The 21,953-nt window shown below is 43.2% G+C and overlaps 1 protein-coding gene and 1 pseudogene across 1 annotated transcript in view; one reads left to right on the forward strand and one right to left on the reverse strand.

The window, feature by feature from the left end:
- The window catches only part of MICU1 (mitochondrial calcium uptake 1), a 225,486-nt gene extending 213,612 nt beyond the window's left edge, over positions 1-11,874 (forward strand). The window contains exons 11-12 of the mRNA XM_054572634.1: positions 6,409-6,498; positions 10,914-11,874. Coding sequence (XP_054428609.1) covers positions 6,409-6,498; positions 10,914-11,074 — 251 coding nt within the window. The 3' untranslated portion in view covers positions 11,075-11,874. The remainder of the gene's footprint in view (positions 1-6,408; positions 6,499-10,913) is intronic.
- A 2,871-nt stretch (positions 11,875-14,745) lies between these two features.
- Positions 14,746-14,925, reverse strand: LOC129070040 (uncharacterized; annotated as a pseudogene).
- Between the last annotated feature and the right edge of the window lie 7,028 nt (positions 14,926-21,953).

A 21,953-nucleotide genomic window follows, 5' to 3' on the forward strand; every position in this document is an offset into this window, starting at 1 on the left:
ATTTAAAACAATTAGACCTTGGTTAATGCCTATATAAGATCTAATTCTTGGAGCTTGGTGTAGTAGTTGCAGAAGAGTGACAATTCTGTATAATGTACCTGAAATGAGCACAGCTGTATATAAAGTATGGTTTGAGGAACCTCAAAAGGACATTCCCAACCATAAATACCTTCCCCACTTAGCTTTCTTGCTACATAACAAATTACTACAAATTAATCAGTTTAAAACAACACCTGTTCATTATCTCAGTTTCTGTAAGTCAGAGTGTGGGCACAGGATAGCTGGGTTCTGTGCTCAGAGTCCTAACAAGGCTGAAACCAAGGTGTCAGAGGGGCTGCATTCTCATCTGGAGTTTAGGATCCTCCTCCAGGCTCGTTTGGGTTCTTGGCAGAATTCAGTTCCTTTCGGTTGTAGGACTGAGGTCCCCTTTCTCTTGCTGGCTCTAGACGAGAAATCACTCTCAGCAGGCCACCGCCGGTTCTTTGCCACGTGGCCCTCTCACAGGCGTTCTCCCGATATGGCAACTCACGTCTTCAAAGCCAGCAGTGGAATCTCTCCCCAGTGTGCTGAGAAGGATTCCTATGTCATATAATCATAATCATGGGAATGATTATCCCAAGACCTTCTCCATATGTATAACCTAAATAAAAGGAGTAGGATCCCATCCTATTCATAGGCTCTGCCCCTGTGCAAGGAGAGGAGATAATGCAGGATGTGTGTACACCAGCGGGTGGGAATGTTGAGGGCCATCTCAGAATTCTGCCCACCACACCAGCCATAATTCCGGAAATAACCCCTCTTTGAGGATTCCTCAAGATATGGACATTTTAACTGATTTAAGCCATGCTATCTAAAAATAACAACACAGCAATCATAAAATTTAAGGCTGGGATGGAGTTTAGAAATCATTTTATTTAAACCTTACTATATTATTAACCTCCTCATTTACACATGAAGCAAATGACTTGCTCAAATCACAACTAATGTGATGTAAAACAGACTGGAGATTTGGATTCACTGACATCCATACCACTGTTCTCTTTGGTACATGGCACCTACTGCTGCTAGAAAGACCCAGAAAAGTATATAGGGGACTCCATGCTTGCATGTGAAGGCAGAAATGTGGGGAAATTCACAGTGAGAATGTGGGAGAGCATCCCCCAGACAGCCATAGCATGAAGGCAGAGGCAAGAATGTCGCAAAGACGCGTGGGGAAGAGGTTATGGAGGAAAGAGCTCCCATTTTATAAATTTTCTTTAAGTTTGTAGGAGGCAAGCCCAGTGCGTCAGTCCATCATTTCATTTTGTAAAAACATTTATATGTGAAGAGGAGTGTTGGCCAGGATTCCATTCATTTAAGGCAAAGTCATCTATTTTAAAAGTAAAATTATTCATAATGTAGACAAGGAAGCTCAAATTCTGAAAGAAATATTTGCTTTATGAGACACTTTCTCAGTTGAGACCTGATTATTCCCCCAAATTTAAAGTCACTTAGCAATTCTAAAGATTGATTCTGACAACTACATTGCTTTGACGATATTGTGATTTAGTAAAATTTTATAAGCAAACTAGGAGAGAGTGAGAGAGCTGCTTTAGGGATTCGTGATTACCAGTGGGAGAGAGAGGAGGGTGAGGGTAGGATAAATTGTCAGAACATCCACATAAATAGATAAGTAAGGACAAAATCAGCCAACATTACATCCTACATAGGAAAGGACCAGAAAGGAATTACACCAACTGGGGAAGTACAGTGATTTAGTATTTATTGCAAGCACTGCTTCTTTGGGTACTTCAAGGTTTACTATCCTTAGAAACTTCTGGAGCTCTCATAAGACACAAATGTGAAGAGTATTTAGCCTTTCATATAACTTCAGCAAACTGAATTTAAATATATCAGTTGCCCTCACTTTAGCTATTAGAGATTCAGACTCTGTTGAAGCTGACAACTATAGACTACAAAAGAAGTAATTTTGCAAAGGAGGTCAGGTAAAGGTACCTCCTCCTGAAGATTGAGATTAGAATAAATTAGGAAGATGTGAAATAAATAATGATACATCCTGTTGGTGATGTTAAAAAGAAACTATTTATGAACTGGTATGTTGTTAAATGTAAATGAGTAGAGCAAAACTGCACATTTTGGTAAACTACCATTTTTATGAGAAGAAATGAAGAACAAATATTTCATTTTATATCCATAAAATATTTCTGGGGAAACTGGGGATGTTGGTTGCCTCTGGACAAGTAGGTGACAACTGGGATATAAGGTGGGAGGGAGACTTTAATCCTTTTTTATACCATGTGAATTCTGAAACAGGTGAACATATTAACTAATGAAAAGTAACTTTTTTAATAAAAAGAATGAAATTTTACAGAGTCTAAGAGGGAAGCAAGTTAACGTGGTAAATTGGTCTCCAAATAAGACCTGGCATCATAATAAAGGTTTCCTTGCAAGGACACTTGCCTGGCCCTCTGTAATGTCTATTCTCGTGCCCCTCTCCCACCCCCACCCAGCCTCGCTCCCCTTCTGTTTTAGCTCTAGTCAGGCATAAGCATCCCCTCCTTCTCTCAGTACTTTATTCAGGATGATCTCTCCATCCCCACCACACATCACCCACTTCCACACATGCACAAATCTGGAGCAGTCTCTTTAATCCTTTGGAATTCAGATCCCAAATATACCTTCCACCAAATACAGACTATTCCACTGTAGACTGAAGAAACTAGACGTCTGCATCATACGCTTTCCAGGGCTGCAGCAGAAATGTCTCCCTTCATCTAACCTTGGCAGTCAAAGCCAGCTTTTGATCTCTCCAGTGCAGTCCAGGAAGGCAGGAATAATCACACGGCCACACAGCTAGCGACCATCAGCCCAACTTGGCGTATCACCTTTCTGAACACCTTTGCGGCAGGAGGAGCCAGGCAGCTCCTAACTGGGTCATGCTGTCCCTAACTGTGTCTGTGCATCAGGGGCAGCTGTGGGGAAAAGCTCCCAGGGCCACCTTTATTTCATATGCTTTTCATTGGGTTGTGGTTTAATAAACCTTTTAAGTTGTCCCTGTAATATTCGGTAAGCTCCAAGGGAATGCTAATGTCTTCCTTTGTATAGGTCTGTGGTCAGACTGTAATGCTGGCTCCTCACAACCCCCAGCTTTTCATCCCCCCTCACTAGCACTGAGTATTTCCCAGTTTGGCTTTTCTTTCACCTGAGCGTTTTCTCTTGTTCAAGGTAATAGAGTCATTGAGAATAGTACTGTCCATATAAGAGATCAGGTGTACCCAGTGTGTGCAGGGACAAGATCACTGGGCTGGAGGTCAGGAGATCTAGAGTCTAGACCCAGCTGCTACTAGCTAGCTTTGTGACCCTGGACAAGTAATTTTACTTCTCTGGATTTCACATTTCCTCTGAAGTCTCTTCCAGTTCTAAGGTTCTCTGATTCCATGTGGATATTTCGGCTCTTGTCACTTTAGAACTCTCCTTTCTTTGGCTTGGCTGTTGTGGTAAAGAAATAATGTTATGTAATATAGCTTCTGACATTATAGTCACACAAACTCAGCATGTGTTTCCACTGATGAATTGTCCAGTCATGGACCATGCCAGAGAATAAATTGGGAACCTGGCACAACTAGGATTCTGCTGGGACTTTTCAAAAGGCCAGATGGTGCCACATTTTTGAGGGCCAGTTGAGCCTGTTTCTTCAAATTCTTTCCTGTCTGAATCTAGTAGAAATCACCCAACCTCTCGTCCACCTATTATTCAGGCAGCTGGACCAGATTTGTACAAAAGGAATGCGTACGCCTTGGAAACCTAGGCCTTCTCCAGGGTGACTTCATGCTCCATGTAGACATCTTTCAGATTAGAAGCTAAAATTTCAGTCATCAGTCAGTTAGCATCATCAAATAGGGGAGGCCCAAATTCCAAGTACCAACAACTGGTCTGCATGGGGAAGTAGATATCTGAAGGAGGAAGGAGCGGAGTTGTTCTGCTTGCTGTGATTTACTTATGACTTTGTGATTGATTCAGGGATGTGGAAGCAAGTATGAATGAGCCAACTCTCAGGACCAGCTGTCAAGCACATGTCTTGTAGTTTGCTGTCATCCCACTTGTCCCGAGCACTCCCAACTTGACAGCCCACCAGCCGGTTTAAATGTTTGTTTCCTCTGATTCATATCCTGGGGGCCTGAGGATCTTGGACTGTGGAAGGGTACCCCCACTAGACTGTTTGCTGACTGGTAACGTCCCAGTGGTTTGAATTACAATAACTTAGCAGGCCTGATTTTTCCTCCTATAGGACAAATAGTGTTAGAGCCCTCCATATGAGATGAAAAATAATCTGTAATTGCGCTGTCTAAAGAGGGCATTTGTAATGAGGCATTCCTGCTGGTTGCCTCTGGAAGCCCCTATTCTACAACCACTTGATACTACTTTCTTGAGTTTTCACTAACAGTTCTCAAGAGCTCTCACTGACCTCTTTGGATATTGTTTTAGTTAATGGGTTATTTAAAGGAAAGGGCTCCTCTTCATAGGGAAAAGAATGGGCGCTGGGAGTATCAAGAGGCACTGGCAATAGGCGCTCTGCTCTGAGAGAATGGAAGAACTGGGAAAGAGAAAAAGAGGACAATGTGAAATGCGGGGAAAAAGGAATGGTTAACAAAAAGCATTCGTGTTTATCTAATACATGAATACAGAAGTTCTGATCTACTCAGAACATAATTTCTGGAGCCAAAAGGGTAATTGGGCAATCACAGTTTGAGAGCATCCAAGTGTCTTCTGATCTGATTCGGTTTTCACTGGGCAATCTTCTGAGGTGAACTGGGTTTTTTAGTATATTTTTCTAACTGAGAAGTATAATAGCCAGCTGTCACCATTTTAGTTCTCTAAATAGTTACTTTTTCATTGTAAATTGATCTTCTGATTTCTTTTCCTTCCCTGGGCAGTGTAGTTACCAGGAATCAGTTCTTCCTGGACTACCTGAGAAAATCAAGTGTCTGGACCTGTGAGGCTAAGTGTTAAACCCTGGAACTTCTGCAAGCCGTGTACATACCCCAAGTTCCCTTTCAGCGGCTAACCACATGTCATGAACACCCTCCACAACTGTATTTTCTACTGAAATCTTTTTTTCCAAGGGACATTGATTCCTCCTTCCCCCTAACTCACACCTGGGAGGAAGGGAAGCAGGAAAAGTATCCCAAGCTGCAGAAAAAGGAAGCTGGCTCTTCCCATCCTCCAAGCAGCCTAACCCCCTCAAGCCAGAGGCTGTGAACACTAAGGCGTAGCCTGGCTTAGGGCCAATATTACCTTTCCTCTACCCTTTGCCAAACAAGATCCTCTGTTGTTTTTGTACACCTCCACCCCCAGCCCCACCCTCAGATTCTAGAGAACACCAATAAACTGCTTTTGCACTACTGAACTACCTCAGCAGTTATCATGTGACATCCCTTCATCTGAATGAGAAAATTAAATCTAAAGAGATCAAGCTACTCCGTCAGGTTCACACAGAATATTGGTGGTGGAGCCAGGACTAGAGCCCAGGTCTTGTAACTTCAAGCACAGTTTTCCTGCTGCATCGCCCTGCTCCTCTGAATTATTCTGGCATTTGTACCTGCTGACCTTGGGAGCACTGAATATATGGAGGTTATAGAGGTGAAGTGAAAGATGGCATGTAGAAAAAAGTGACAAGAAAGAGCTGAAGTTCTGGGAATGAAATAAGCAGAGAAGGCACACTGGCTCTAGTTTTAAAGTTCCCATTGCTTCCAGATAAGTAGAAATTACCTTTTCTTTTCTCTGAGTTTTACCTGACTTAAGAATGTGTCTGTAAGCAATAACATAATTATAATTTATAGATGTGACTGAGTCACAATAAATGGAAGAAAAGGCAATGGAAATTGCCTAGTCCATCCTGCCTTATTTTTCATGAGAACCCAATTCTCACATGACTGCTAAACAGGAAATGTCAGAGAAAGAGAATATGGCAAGAAAGAAGAGATTTTTTTGCTGAGGACAGAAAAGAAAAACAAAGCCTGCATCCTGAACTAGTGAGATGGGGCCACAGCTTATCCCAAGGAGCACAGTTAGAAAGGACAAAGTGGCTGGTGGAAAACCTATAGGGAGGAGGGGCCAGGAGCTCATCCACACAGGTACTAAGCTGTCAGTCAGTAACGGAAGGGTAAAGCCTTACTGTACTCAGATGAGCCTCCTTATTCCCCACCGCCCATTCCTTTCGCTACATGGTTATTTCCTTTACTATTTGTTATCATGTTCTTTCCAGTGGGTTATGGATTAAAAACTAAGTTACCACTTTCTTAAATATAGTTGAAAACTCTTTATTATGACTGAGTAGTTTTATCCCTCTCATTTGGAGAAAGCAAAAAGTCTCTCTGCTGTGCTAATTTAGCATCTTTCTTCTTTCAGTGACCATGCAACAGGTGGCCAGAACAGTGGCTAAAGTGGAACTTTCCGACCATGTGTGTGATGTGGTGTTTGCGCTCTTTGACTGCGATGGTGAGTGCGGCCCTCCCGAGTCAGCGGGGGAAACTCGGCCTTACCGCCCTTGAAGTAGACGTTGTTTATAATGGAGCCTTGCAGACAGCTCCACTGTAGTAGCCCACACCACTTCAGTTTACCCCTTTCCTACATCGGTAGCTCAGCCCTCTGCATCATGACATTGAGAAATATAACCCCTGGCCTGAGTTTTGTGTATGCCATTTCTTCTTGTAATTCCAGTTTACCTGCAGGTCTAAATTAATTTATCACCATAGGGACTTTAATAATGGAAACTATTCAACTCTAGTAGTGTTTTAAAAGTTAAATAAAGAAACTCAAATACAAAAGCAAAAAAAAAGGAAACAAAAATGCTGGACCCAGCTGCTGCTTAGTAGATTAGGAGCACTCCAGTATTTGAATGTCTCTAGGAAGAGAATGATAATGCTGTCTCCACCTCCCAGGGCACATTTCAGTCATTCACAATCCATCTGGCGTTGCAGCCTGCAGCGGTCCATTGTGTCTGTGACCACTCTGTAGTATGCCCATTTAAGAGATCTTGGTTCTGTTCTAGCATTATTTCTCAGCTATGTTAGCTGACCTAATAATAATATTAATATTCACAATGGAGGCTCGCACTTTTTTCAGTGCTTACTGTACTAAGCTGCTCATTTAATCCTCTGATACAGAAATTGTTATTAATCACATTTTACAGATAAGGAAGATGAGACTGAGAGGTTGAATAATTTTCCCAGGATCACAGAGGTAGTAGTAGATGGTACAACCAGGATATGAGTCCAGGCTGTGCTGCCTCCCTCTGTACTATCGCGCCCCCATTGCTCGTCTCACAGCCAGGGTTCATTGTTCATCTTCATCCAGGAAGCAAGCCTCATGGAATTCAGGAACCAGCTCAAACGCTTCTGCGTATGTGCAACCCTCCGTTTTGGTCCCAGCATAATGAATCACTCTGTTTTGTTCATTTTGCCTTAATTGTTCAATTTGTCTGCATTACTACATGTTACACTCTATCTCTGTGTGTGTGGCCTAACTTCCCTACTAAATTGTGAGCTTCTTAAGGATAGTTACGTGTCCTGTTCACCTTTGGACACCCCTCCCCATAAACCTCAGAAAGGACTTTGCACATAACAGCTCTTCATTAACTTTATTAAGTTGAGCTTGAGTCATTGAAATCTGCCCCCTGCACCCACAACCAAAGTCTGAGTCAAAGAAAGCCCCAGGGTTAAGACAAAGAAATGGCCTTGTCCTCAGGGAGGGGTAGCTTATTCTACAGGCTCCCTGTCCAGTATGACACATGTGGATACCACTAGTTACATGTGGCTATTTAAATTAAAATTAAATACACTTTAAAACTCAGTTCTTTGGTGTCTTTAGCCACATTTTAAGTGCTCAGTGGCTACCATATTGCTTAGCACAGATTAAAAAGAAAACATTTTCCTCATCGAAGAGACTTCTGATGAATAGCACTGCTATAGAGAGATTAACCATCCCCAGATTTTTTTATTCTAATTACATTTCGGTGGTTTGAGCTTTTTCAAAACACATTTATTTTTATCATTTTTTGAAGCCAGTATCCTAGACCTGGCCTGCAAAGTGAATATAGGAATAAAGGCAACCAGATCACACTTCTCCTCTTCTCCTTGGAGGGCCTGGGAAATTATGTTTGATTTTCTAGCCTTTTAGAAACAGGCTCTGTCAATATCGACTTGAATCACTTTTAGAAAATCATTTAATATCTCTAGGGCTTATTTTCTTAATCCACTGAAAAAGGAAGGATATATTAAAAAGCCATCATTGTTACAAATCAGTAGTTACAAAGTAGTCACAGGGATGTAAAGTACAGCATAGGGAATATAGTCAATAATACTGTGAAAACTATGAATGGTGCCAGGTAGGTACTTGAATTATCAGGGTGATCACTTTGCAAATTATATAATTGTCTAACCACTATGTTGTATACCTAAAACTAATATAAATAATATTGAATATCAACTGCAATAGAAAAATAAAAAATAAAAAGTCATTTTTATTTCTATTGTTAGGTCAAAAATGTCAGAGGACAGAGAACTGTGATTTTCAAACAGCCTCTTCACCACAGAATTTAGAGTTGCACTCACAGATCACACATGCATGCAGATGACACTCAGTCACATACCTGGTTCACAGGTAACAGAAGCCATTCAGACCAGTTTGTTCTGGCCTTAGGGAAGCAGGAAACAAATCCTGTGATAGTTTGAATGAAATGACCTCAGATTTTCGCCCTGGTCATGTGGTTCAGTTGGAGTGTTGTCCCATACATGGAAAGGTCGCTGGTTCAATTTCCGGTCAGGGCACATACCTAGGTTGCAGGTTCACTCCCTGGTCCGGGCATGTACAAAAAGGCCACAAATCAATGTTTCTCTCTCTCCCCCTTTCTTTCTCTCTGAAAGCAATGAAAAAAAAATGTCCTCAAGTAAGGATAAAATAATAATAATAATAATAAAAACCAGTTTTACTCTTGTAAAAAATAATGACCTTGAATTTTTTCATCTTAAGCTTATTTTTATATACAAAGTATTAAGAATCTTGTTTAGACGTTTTTGTTCTCTTAATTACATTCTTAGTAAGCCATATTATTGATTGCTTCAGCCCAGCCAGGCTACTTTTAAACTTTTATATTGAAGTTTATATTAATTTCCGAATGAATATTCATATTGAATAAACAGTCAGAAAACTACAAATAGCGTACGTGTACAGATTGATAAATTTTTAAAAACTGAACCCACCTGGGTAACCACCATTATCCAGAAACGTCCCATTGCCTGGACCACAGAGTCCCCTGGTGCTGCCTCCCAGTCACTCCCACTCCCCAGGTTGTCACTTTCCTGACTTGCACCACAGGCTAGTTCAGCCTGTTTTTGTTTGTTCAGTCTTGCTGAGAGGTATCTCTGAGGCTACCCATGTTCTGTTCGGCCAGAAAACACAGGCCAGTTTTAGGCTTCTAGGTACTGTGTACAAAAGTAAACCATTTATTCCCTCTTTCCACTCTCTTCCCAGACCAGTCAGTAGTAGAGAGTTCTGTTTTCTGGTTTCCTGTCACCTTATCGTCACCAGTAATGGTTGCCATTTAGTCAGCAGACATTTAGTCGTGGGCATCTAGTCAAAGGGTAACTGCCTTCTACTATTATTTATTTTTAGAGCGAAGAGAAGGGAAAGAGAAAGAAAGGGAGGGAAACATCAATCTGAGAGAGAAATGTCAATCAGTTGCCTCTTGCACACCTGCAACCTGGCGCCTGGCCCGTGGCCCAGGCATGTGCTCTGAGGGGGAATCGAACTGGTGACCTTTTAGTGTGCGGGATGATGCCCAACCCATTGAGCCATACCACTCAGGGCCATTGGAATCAACACTGTTCCATGTGACTTGAGGAGTGACCTTAGGTTAAAGCAGATGCTCTCCAAGTTCTCTTCCAGACCTGAGAGTCTGTCACTGAGAAGGGTGGAATGGGAATCCATGAGAAAATGGGCTCAATCCAAAGCCAGATTGTGGCTTTGATTTTCACTATGAAAAGCCCTCATATTTCACCTGGACTGTTGTAACAATCTCCTAATTGGCTCCTTCCCATACTCCAGTCGGGCCCCTCTGTAGTCCCATCCCCACATATCCAGCCAGAGAAATCTATCCAAATGGAAATTGAACTACATCTCACTTTCCTGCTTCCAGTCCTTTCCTGGTGCTCCACCACCTAGAAGACAAAGTACAAACCCTTTAATGAAAACACAAGACCCTTGGGGAACTGTCTCCTGCCTGCCTCTCTAGTTTCCTTGTCACACCACATCTCTGTGTCAGGCAGTACCTCACTACTTGGAGTTCTCCATCAGCCACGGTGCCCCCTGCCTGCGCCTTTGCTGATGCTACTCCCACTACCTGGAATGTCTTCCACCTCACTCCCCTTTACTGTTCATCCTGTTCATCCTTTGGGATTCAACTTTAAGAGTCACCTCCAGAAAACCTTTCCTGATCTGCTGTATCACCGCTAGCCTGGGCTAGAGAGTCTTCCTCTGTGCCCCCTTAGCACCCTTCGTTTACCCCATTGGCATTTACCACACTGTTGAGGTAATGTATTTGTCTCTCCAAAAACCTGGAAATATTTCAAGGCACAAAGTCTGATTTATCTCTTCATTCACAACACCTAGCGCAGGGCCCGACATATAATATTTTCTCATTCAATTTCTGTCACACTGTAAACTGTCACAGTTGCTTGCAGTCAGAAACATCTTCACAGAAGTAGCAAACCAGTTCATTTTAAGCCAAGAGAATTGAATTTGGCCATGTGAGAGCACTAGGCTTTATAACCCACATTGTGTGAACAATGGAATTTTCTCAGTGTCTTTGTTCCAAGACCTCCACTTACCCCTGTTGTGTTTGCCTCTTTCTCTAGGCAATGGGGAGCTGAGCAATAAGGAATTTGTTTCCATCATGAAGCAACGGCTGATGAGAGGCCTGGAGAAGCCCAAAGACATGGGCTTCACCCGCCTCATGCAGGCCATGTGGAAATGTGCACAGGAAACTGCCTGGGACTTCGCTTTGCCCAAACAGTAACCCAAAACAACAAGAGGGGGCCACCTCCTTTCCCCCAAACACCCTGGCCCCTTGAGCAGAGCCTTGGCACAGCCCTTCGTGCTGCTGCTTCTGGAAATGATCTCAGGATTCAACCAGTTTCCCCTCCCCATCCTTACATCCCAGTGTTCTGCTAGGCTCTGATTCTGCCCAATGATTATCCCCATCAGTTCTCAAAAACATTAAGTCCTAAACACCCAGACTTTTGTCACCTTCAACAGCACTATGGATAAAGAATGCAGGGACATTCTCAGATACCTACCAACCCTGGGAAACCCCCAGTTCTCAAATCATTTTTGCTGTGGATTTATATTAATAAGGACATGCCTTGCTTTTTCTCCTGCTGGTGCTTTTAAGCTACACGTTGGGAAAACCTCTGGCAGGCAAAAGGAAGTCTGTGATGAATGATAATGAGGATGACTGGGCCACCCTGAGCTGGCAGGAAGCCTGAACCAGAGGATCTGTGTCCTTCCCCAGGGTGGCTCTGAGGCCTGCTCCAGGAAGGTGATGTGCACAGTGGGAATGGAGCATGATGTGCAGTTTAAAGCAGCTGCTTACTGACTCTCTCCGCTTCCTGCTTTTGCTCTCAAGTTGCCAAAGAAGACTCCACCACAACTTGTGCTTAATGAGCAGCAGTGATTAAGTTCATATTCCCTGCAAGTGCAATTTCTCCTCCAGGAATGTGCCCCTGAAGCTGAGGCCTGGTCCAGAACCTGTCTGCCCTCTGTATTAAGCACTTGTAAAATATCACTTTAATTATAGCAGTTCCAATAAACCCTCCCAAAGGCTGTTGTCTCCTTGATTTTACTATGCTCTTGGGGCCCTTTTCACTTCATTTCTCCACTGGGTTTGAGATTCTGCTAGCAGACCTGTTTTCTTTCTACCAGAGTCTGATTCTTCCTGTTGAAAGGCAACTTTAGGCAAAACAGAAGTGAGGTCATTTGGAGGTTAGTGGTAGTGTAGCGGCAAAAACTGGCACCAGGTGTTCAGCAACCTCAGTACTTGAGTTCTGGCTGAGAACAAATTCAGAGCCAGGACTCAGACTATAAGAGGGAGTTTATTTAGAAAGTCACACAGGTAGAAGAAGTGAGCCATAGAAGAAATGTGCTCAGAAGACAAGTTACGGAAGCGAAAGAAGGGCCCTTGGAGCTTAGTAGACAAGAGAGAGGGAACGCAAACGTGCCTAGGGAAGAAGGTGGGGAAAGGCAGGGGTGTGCTCCATAGAAAGAGCCTTCCAGGTCCTCCATCCTAAAGGCTTTATAAGGGCAGAGATTTTAGGGTCTGTCCCAGAGAAGAGTCGCAGTAGAATATTCATCAGTTTTCCAGGTGTGTCCTTTCAGGGCCATGATCTCTGTTGACTGGCTGGTGCCAGGGCAGGGGTCATTAGCCAGTGCATCTGGTTGTGATGTCAGCCATGGCATTGCTTGTCTGGTTTCGTTGCTTTTCCAAGGCCTAGATGTTATCCCTAGGTGTTGATGCTTAAGGGAGTGGCCATTCGAAGGCCTACATGGGAGTCACATGAGGCCACCCTTCAACCCCTTGTTCCTTCTCCAAGGGAGTCTACCATGTGACTTGCAACATGCCAGGAGAAGGAAGATTTCAGGCAAGGGTCCAGACCACATGATCAGCAATATGAAAGGTCTGGAGGCTCTAAACCACAGACCAGCGATACATAGGAGAGGAAAGGTTACCCTGGTGGGGAAGGTCCTTGTTTTCCAAGTTTCCCCAGTTTTCCCAATAGCAACGCACCTGGGGCTTTCCGCCCTGGTGACCTTCTGTACCTGGTCTTCATCCTTGCTCTGCTCATGTGTGTTTACCTACCTACCACAGTGGCATTGTCCCAGCATAATTTGGACAGCTTTTCATCCTGGGCAAATGTACATAGTCCTTGATTACTCCTGCCCCACAATAAGGAACTCAGATGGGGTGGCGGAGTATATGAGAAATCATCTGATACGATGGACCTAAGTTTTAAGAACCATAGCAACTAAAACAAAGGGAAAAAAACCACCATAGCAACCAGTTTTTATATGGACTCAAGTCTTCCACCAACTCAAGTGTGGCCTTGAGGAAGCAAGTAATTCCCTATGTTTCCTCAACTGTAAAATGACAGATAGGGTCAAGCACAATGGGCTCTTAAGATTTCCAGGTAGAAAAGCCTCTCCTTCAGTTCTCCAGAATTCCTGTAGCCTCCCGAACCTCCAGGTAGTATTTCCTGGCATGACAGTGTCTTGAGTCCGATGTAATAGAACCACCACACCAAAAAGCCAGTGCTTCCTGCAAAGGCTGCAGGTTGGTAGGGAGTGCTTATCAGGCAAAACAGCAGAAGCCTGGGTCTGCACTTGTGGCCCCACAAGGATAGCACAAACCCCAGCATTTTCTCCAGAGCAATTTGACAATCTCACTTCTAACATCGTTTCTGGGGGAAGATGAGATTATCTCCCAAAAGAGTTCGCCCTTCATCTTCTACTCTTTCCTTTCTTTGGGTATGTATCTCTGATACTCAAGTGTAGCCTTTGCCTAACTCAATGCCCCAGGGCCGAGGTATCAGCAAAATGTGAGCTTTTCTTAAAATTCTCCCAGAATCCCACCCTGGCTGGTGTGGCTCAGTGGAGTGAGCACTGCCTGTGAACTGAATGGTTGCCAGTTCAGTTCCTGTTGAGGGCACATGCCTGGGTTGTGGACTAGGTACCCAGGTGGGGACCTGCAAGAGGCAAATGATTGCTATTTCTCTCTCTCCCTCCTTCCCTCCTTTCCCCTCTCTCTATAAATTAAATCAATCAATCAATCTTTCCTCTTTTTTTTTTAAACCTCCCACAATCCCCAAATCACTCTTTTCCCAGATCCTAGTTGGTCCAGCCTGGAAGAGAAGTTCAATTCACACATTTCATGGGACATTCATTCCCGTACAAGAAGAGATCTGCTGATTCTGGTTCACTGAAGCTGAAAGCCAGAGCAAAGCGGAGAGGGTAAGGATCTCACCTACAACATCTTGAAACCCAGAGTCGAGAGCACCTATCACAAGGACATGAAATTCCAACTGAACTCCATGAGCTCCTAGGTGCACCTGAGGAAGCAGAGGAGGTCCAGGTGCTCAAGAAGACAGGATGGCCACACTTCCGCACAACAGGGTAAATAGGCAGGTGAGAGTTACAAGCTAAGTCATCCAGAAAAGGCCAAGGTCCCCCAAAGAAGTCCTTGAGCAAGGTGGCATTATGAATAGGCTGACAGGATTTTACAAGGCAGAGTTCAGGGGTAGGCTAGAAGCATTTGGAAATACAAAGGCTAATTAGTGCTGCTCTTTATATTCAAATTGTTTCTTCTATCTACCTAGAATAACCTTCCCTCCTCCCAGACAGCTCAAACTGTCCCCTCCTTCAGAAGACCTTCTTGACCCTCTCAATGATCACTTGCCCACCCATAACAACACTGCTGTAATTCAATGTAATTTTTGTGAGGTTGTCACCACAAAGTTCAGACCCAAAGCATAATTCAAACAGTCCAAAGGCTAATTTAAAAATAACTCTTAGACAATGTTGTGATACTAGAAATGCCTCTATAAGTTTCTCCCACACACCTACAGCTGTTCTCTACTTTTTGTTCTCTAATTTTTTTTCTTTTTTTCATCCCCAACAGGGTGCACCCAGGGTGCTTGGATGTACTGCAGTACCTCCAAGAATGGAGGGTCGATGCACGGTGTGGACGGAGCAAACTCCTAGTCCATCTCCCTGCTCCAAAAGTCCATTTAGTGTGTTGTCCTCTGATAGAAGACATATCAGACTAATAAGAACAGATCTCTACTCTTGATCTTAGCCAAAAGGCCGAAAAGTGATTTGTTATCTAAGTCTTTAAAAAACAAAAATTTTTTTAAATTCTAAAAAAATTCTCCAGTTCTAGCCCTTAGGTTTCAGGGAGGGGAGGAAACTCAGAAGGGACCCAGGCTGCTGGGCTTCTTTGACCTTGGACTCAGCATCAGCCAAGGACAAGCAGGAAGAATATGGAGAGATACTAAAGGAAATGGGCTTAAGACTGTGCATGCTCTTCAAAAATCACGATTTTACTAGCTTTTGGTGCCCCACCTACTATTTGCTCTAGTGGGAGCATATGCACTTGAACCAAATTAGAGCCTAAGCCAAAAGAGAAGTCCAGGCTACAGCTGTTACCAGACAGGCAAAAGGGGGCTGCAGCATGGGAGCCAAGAATCAGGTCCCCACCAGAGCATCCTCGCCCAGCAACTCAGGAAGGAAGGAGGGAGCAGAGACAGCATTCAGCTGTGGGGCTGCAGGTGCCACCTACTGGCAAGAAGGCTTAGTGCAGGGACTCACTGCTCTGGAGCAAAGAGTGTGCCGCTGCTTGAGTGTAGCCTGGGCCCAGCTCTGCTCCTCAGAATAGGCCTCCCAGGGCGCCAGTGGCATGGGGTGGGGTGCGGTGGGGTGAACATCCAGAGATGGACCATAATCATGGAGAGAAATTCTATGGATATTATTATAGTTGAGATGAAGAAAGGAGCAATGCTGTGTTGTTTTTGGTGACTCTAGAATGGGAATTTTTACCAGCAAACGAAAGGATACGAGTCACTGTGTTCATTCTGCAACTCTTTACTGATTACGTACTATGTGCCAAGCACTCAGCGACATCTTCAAGGAGTTTGTATTCCAGTGAGGAAAACAGAGAAAAGCAGTAAGGTTAAGTACAGGCTGCTGTGAGAGCACTTGGAGAAGCAGAAGGGCCATGTAATCCACATTTGGGAGCTCAAGGCAGACTCAGAGGAAATGACTTTTTTTAATTTAAGAAAGAAAAAAAAAGGAGTCCTGAATGTTGAGCAGGAGTTAACGAAGCAGGGAGGAGGCATGTCCAAGCAGAGGCTACCAAGTATACAAAGGTCCAAAGGCCAAAAAGCATGTTTCTGGGAACTACAGTTCTAGGGAGTGTCCAGGACAGACTGTGGCAATTTTGGAACCCAAGAATTAATTAAAATGGTGGCCATTCACGAAAAAAAAAAAAGGTAAAAAATACATGTGGGTATTTTAAAATATGGGTTGTGGAAAAAATGGTGGGAATTTTAAAATGCTTAGAACTGAATATAATAATGAAAATAGTTGTGGAACACAGATCAAGGAAAACTTAAAAACTTATTAACAAGTTCCATACTTATTTACAGATGATGGGCTGACAATAAGCTAAGCATCTACCTCAGGAAGTTGGAAAAAGAACAGATTAAATCCCAAACAAAACAAAAAGCAAAAACAAAAAAAATAATACAAATGTTTAGATGCATATAACTAGGACAAAAAGTTTAAAATAACAGTGGGAACAATTTTATGCTAATAAATTTGAAATGGATAGTTTCCTAGAAAATATAATTTGCCAAACAGACACAAGAAAAAATTAAAAATCTGAATAGACTATAATAAATTGAATCAGTAGTTAAAAAATCTACTTATAACAACAACAAAAAACCCAGATGTTTTTATTTGAAGGAGAAAAAAAATAGAACCAGATCCTGTAGGACCCCAATAGAGTTTGGATTTTTATCTTAATGATAATTATATGACATTAAAGGCTTTTAAGCAGGAAGATGGCATAATGAACTTTGCATTTTGGAATGAAGACTTTGCCTACAGCACCACAGATGGATTGGCACGGGACCAAGATTGGAGACTGCTATAATCATCCAGTAAAGAGATGCTAGAAGCCTGGACTAAGGGGATGGCTGCAGAGGTGAAGAGTCACTTACAGATTTGGGAGATGTTTAGGTCAGGTTTAGGAGCAGGGGTGGGGGCATATAAATTGGAGATGGTAAGGGACTGGGAATAATTAAGGATGAAACCAGATTTCTGTTTAGATAACTGGTGTATGGTAAAGGTTTTCAGTGGCATTGGGAAGCTCAGTGAACCAGGTTTGGGTGGAGGATGTTTTTTAACATCCTGGTGGAAATATCAAGTAGATAGTTAGATATAAGAATGTGGACCAAGGAAGGGGGTTAGGGTAAAGATACGGTTTGGGAATTCCCTGAAAACCTGAGTTCTCCCAATTTCAAGGCCAACTAACCATGAATGTAAAGTCTGAATCAGTTTCCCAACTGTGAAATACTAAATCCAGCTCCATCTCTTCCCCAAGGGAGGCTGAACATAGAGACCAGCAAAGTGAAGGGACTCTGAATCAAAGAACCTGTACATGGTGGGATATCCATGAGATAGACAAGTTCAGTAGAAAGGGCTGAAGTGCCCTGTGCCCTCATCTTTCTGGTCTCTAGCCTCTGGCCCTCCTAGGTGCGGAGAGCTCCTTCTCTAAGGAGAAAGAGCAAAAGACTAAAATGAAGATCCAAAGATGCTATGGGGAAATATTCATGTCAAATTTGAAAACTTAATTACTTACCATTCACACTTTTGGGTGAATTTTCTTTTTTTTTTAAGATTTTATTTATTTTTAGAGAGGAGGGAAGGGAAAGAGAAAGACAGCAACATGTGGTTGCCTTTCACGCGCCCCCAACTGGGGACCTGGCCTGCAACCCAGGCATGTGCCCTGACTGGGAATCAAACCAGCGACCCTTTGGTTTGCAAGGTCAGCACTCAATCCACTGAGCCACACCAGCCAGGACTGAATTTTCATTTGTTGTAAGATTTAGGTTTTCTTTTTTTAAAAAAAATAGGTAAACATTCATATGGTTCCAAAATCAAGTTCACATAAAAAAAGCATGCATTGTAAAGCCTCCCAACCATTCCCACAGCTGCATAGTATTCCACTGTCTACCATACTTTAATCAATAAGGGCAGTCTCTTCAGGGAGAGATTTTGGAGCCTGGAGCTCTCCAAAAGGAAGGTCTTGGTGGGTCACATCTGGAGGTAGCAAGGGACACTGGGAGCCAAGGAACAAAAGAGCAAAGGACAGGAAGTGGGGAATATTCCACTGATTGGCATTTCTTTCTGAGGCTTTAGAAAGGAGTTTATCCCTCAGGCTAGCTCAGGGAAACTCCACATAAAGTATCTGGAGAGAGAAACATGTCTCTGGGATTCATTTATTTTATTCATTAACAACTATATATTGTGAGTATATATATTAACAAATATATATTCATTAACTAATGTATATTAGGTGTCAGGCCCTGGGCTCAGCCACAGGGAACATGAAGCAAGACCTCCATTTTGGTTTAGCTGGAGACAGACATGCCAGCTGCGCAGGGCAGTGAAGGTGGGTGTCCATGGAGGAGCCAGGCTTCAGTGCTGTGGGGAAATCAAAGCAGGGAGAGGAGGCCCTTTCTCAGACTCAGGCCTGGCTCAGATGTCAAATCCTCCAGAGCCTTTCTAATCCTACATGCACAACCAGCAGTTGCCTCCTCTGAGCCCCCTCTGGTTACACACAATCCCACTGTGTGAATGGCACTTAGCACACTGTCCTCTAATTCTCTCAACATCTGTCTCCCCTACTAGACTGTGAGCTCCCTGATGTGAGCTCACATCATTCTGTCCCTTATTTGTGGTACATTGCTGAATCCCTAAAATTCTGCACAGGGCCTGACTTTCAGGATAGACTATTAATTGAATTATACCTCTTCACAGGGAAGACAGACTTTAAGCTGAGCCCTGAAGAACAAGTTAGACTTGGACTGATGGAAAAGATGATTAAGGAGGGAAGGCAGATAAAGAGTGGAGAGAAATGTGTCTTCATAGAGATGGAGAAGGAACAATAGAAAATTAAAGCATGTTACGGTCAGACTGTGAATTCTTGGTGTCTCCAGGAGAAATTTGGGGGCTAGAAATCACCTAACACAAGAGTGGTTTCAGCTCTAGGAGCAAAATAAGGAGGTGCTGAGTTTCATTTGAAGATTCATTTTCCCCAGCAACTTCTCCCGAGTACCTGTGGAGGCAATTAAGGATTTTGTCTCTTTTTGAGCCTGATCCTCCCACAAAGACCATGACTCCAGCTAGCCGAATAAGAAGTTTCCAATTTTCTCCTTAGATCAAAATCATGACATCTCAACTTCAAGAACTATCCAAGAGAAATTGTAATTTCAGATCATCCTGGGCATACCAGTCCCTTTATTAAATAAAAGCTATAGGCCAAGGACTATGACCTGAGCAGGGCAGTGAAGGAGTGTGGCTCTCTTCCTGGCCTTTGGACTGAGAAGGACCATAGAAAGTCAGATTGCCTCGGAACATACTCAGTGTGACTAAAATCTGTAAGGTAGGGGGTGACAACATGGAGGCTGGTCAGACCAGCATTATAATCCCTTCTGAAACAACAAAGCCTTTATGAATTGAAATAGTTCCGCGACCCAGTTCAGCAGCAGAGGGAAGGTGAAAACAGGCATAAAGAGCTCCTACCACACACACACACACACACACACACACATGCACGCACGCGCACGCGGCAGCCTGCCTCTCCACACCCTTTGTGCTCCAGACCCTGCCCACCTAGTCAAGTTACTACAGACTCAAAATTGGGGGTTTTTCTTTCAGATTTTATTTTTCTTAGAGGGAAAGGAAGGGATAAAGAGACAGAGAGAAACACATCAGGTGTGTGAGAGAAACATCAATGGTTGCCTCGTGTACACCCCCAACCAGGGACCTGGCCCGCAGCCCAGGCATGTGCCCTGACCGGGAATCGATCCAGTGAGCTTTTGGTCCATGGGCTGGCATTCAACCCCCTGAGCCACACCAGCCAGGGCCAGACTCAAAATTTAAATAAGATTTTGTCTTTTATATTGAGAGAAAAGAGGTGAGGGCTCACCAGCCAGTAGCTGGGCAATCACAGTCCAATTCCTTAACACAACGAAATTATAGGCCTCCTCCAACATAAGCACCTTCCTCACAAAGTACCTGTAGTCAGCCAGCGAAGGCTGACACTCAGAAAATGGAAGAGGAGACCTCATGATACTTCGCAGTGTGGACAAAATAGGGGGACTGTAATAAATCTAACTGAAGAAACCTCTCAGAGGGATCTGATCAATAAATTCCTAACCAGGTAATGGTGCATAGTCATCCCTCAGGCCTATTAACTTCCCTAGTAAAAGTTATCTTTGCTTTAAGCATGCCTTGTCCATTGTTTTTGTGCACCTAAGTTTACATACCTCTAAAATGCCTCTTTTTCAGACGTCTAGGAAGTTAACCACCCTCAAGAGAGCACATAATCTTAACTATCCAGTCCCTGCCTTGCTTTCTCCTGCCTTCATATAGTCTTCCTTAGGTTCCAAAGGTATAAAAGAAACTGCAAAACTGTCATTCTCAAGAGCATTTGAGATTTTGCTTCCTGACAATACTGTCAGTTTGGCTCAAATAAACTCAAAAAGCCTCTACAGTTTTGGACGTTTCTTGTATCAATAGCAGGAAAGAGGAAGATGAACATTGCAGTCCTAAATCAACAAGCCTCAGAAAGACTATTTGAAAGGAGTCCCAGTGTTTGCCCATTCACACATATTAAGGGCCTATCAATCTCTGAAGAGCTTAACTTTCTCTAAGTGTAAGGCTCTCTTGTTCCGGAGGGCTGATTTCTTCACCACCAGGATACTCTGTCAGGCCAGCCTGGAGTCAGGAGAGTTTGCACTGGGAAGGGGACAGTGGGAACGGAAAGGAGTGACCATGTGTAGCCACGGAGGCCATGGCCTTGCTTCTTATTACAATTAAAAACTAACCAAAGAGAAGTTCCTCCTGTTTCCACTTCCGAACTTACAGGCTGCCCTGCAAGTGTACCCAGCCACACTCTCTTCCCTCCCAAAAATCAGTGAGTTGTCCATGCAGCTAAGACCATCCCATCACTAGTTCCCCAGATCCCACCTCCTCTGCTCCTCTGTCTACTGTAATTGTCTTTCTTTCCTGCATTACCAAAAATTCTTTCCCCCTCAAATAATTCCTATCACAGAGTGCTATAATATATCCCATCTTTAAAAAAGAGAACAAAACTTCCCCACATTCCTCTCCACTCCCAACCCATTTCTCCCTCACTGTCTTGAATCCATTCCCACAGGGTTTTCAGCTCTACCAGCCTCCCAGAAAAATCTTCTCAAGGTCACCAGTGACCCCCCACATTATCAAATCCATTGGCCATTTCTCAGTCCTCATACTGCTTGGTCTCTGAAGGTTTGCCAAAGTTTGATCCCTCCCTCTTGAAACATTTGTTTCATTTGGTTTCTGAAATAACTAATTTTCTTACCTGGCAGAGCTGCTTCATTCTACTTTCCTGGATTCTCTTCTTCTAGACCTCTCAACAGTGCATGTCAAAGGATTCAGTAATCAGACTCCCACTTCTCACTATCTAAACTCACTTGGTGCATTTAGTCCCATAGCTTTAAATACTATTTATATTCCTTTGTCCATCTGGTCCCATAGCTTTAAATACCATTTACATATACTGATAATTTCTAAAATTATATTTCCAGCACCACCTTCTTCCCTAAAACATACATGTGTACAGTTCCCTACTCTATACTTTCACTTAATTCTAATGGGCATCACAAACTAAACATTTAATATTCCCCCTCCCAAGGTGTTGCTCTCAGTCTTCCCCCAGTTTTGGTAAATGGAAACTCTGTCTTCCACTTCTCAGGCCAAAAATCTTGGAATCATCCTGACTCCTCTCTCTTACATCCCACATCCAAGCCATCAGCAAAACCATTCTGATTGTGTCTTCAAAATATATCCAGAATTTAAGTACTTCTCACCATTGCCCTATCCAAGTTAACATTCTCACATGGATTATAGCAGTAGCCTCCTAACCCTCACCTGTAGTAGCCTCCTACCAAATCCTGCTTGAGAGGCCAAATAATACAAGGACTGAAAAATGACCAGTGGATTTGGCAATGTGTATCATTGGTACCTTGCTTTCACTGGAACGATAGGCATGAAGGCCTGACAGAACTGAAGTC

The sequence above is a fragment of the Pteronotus mesoamericanus genome, unplaced genomic scaffold, assembly GCF_021234165.1.
Source record: "Pteronotus mesoamericanus isolate MK-2021 breed Mesoamerican mustached bat unplaced genomic scaffold, CSHL_Meso_final contig_24, whole genome shotgun sequence".
Classification (NCBI taxonomy): Eukaryota; Metazoa; Chordata; class Mammalia; order Chiroptera; family Mormoopidae; genus Pteronotus; species Pteronotus mesoamericanus.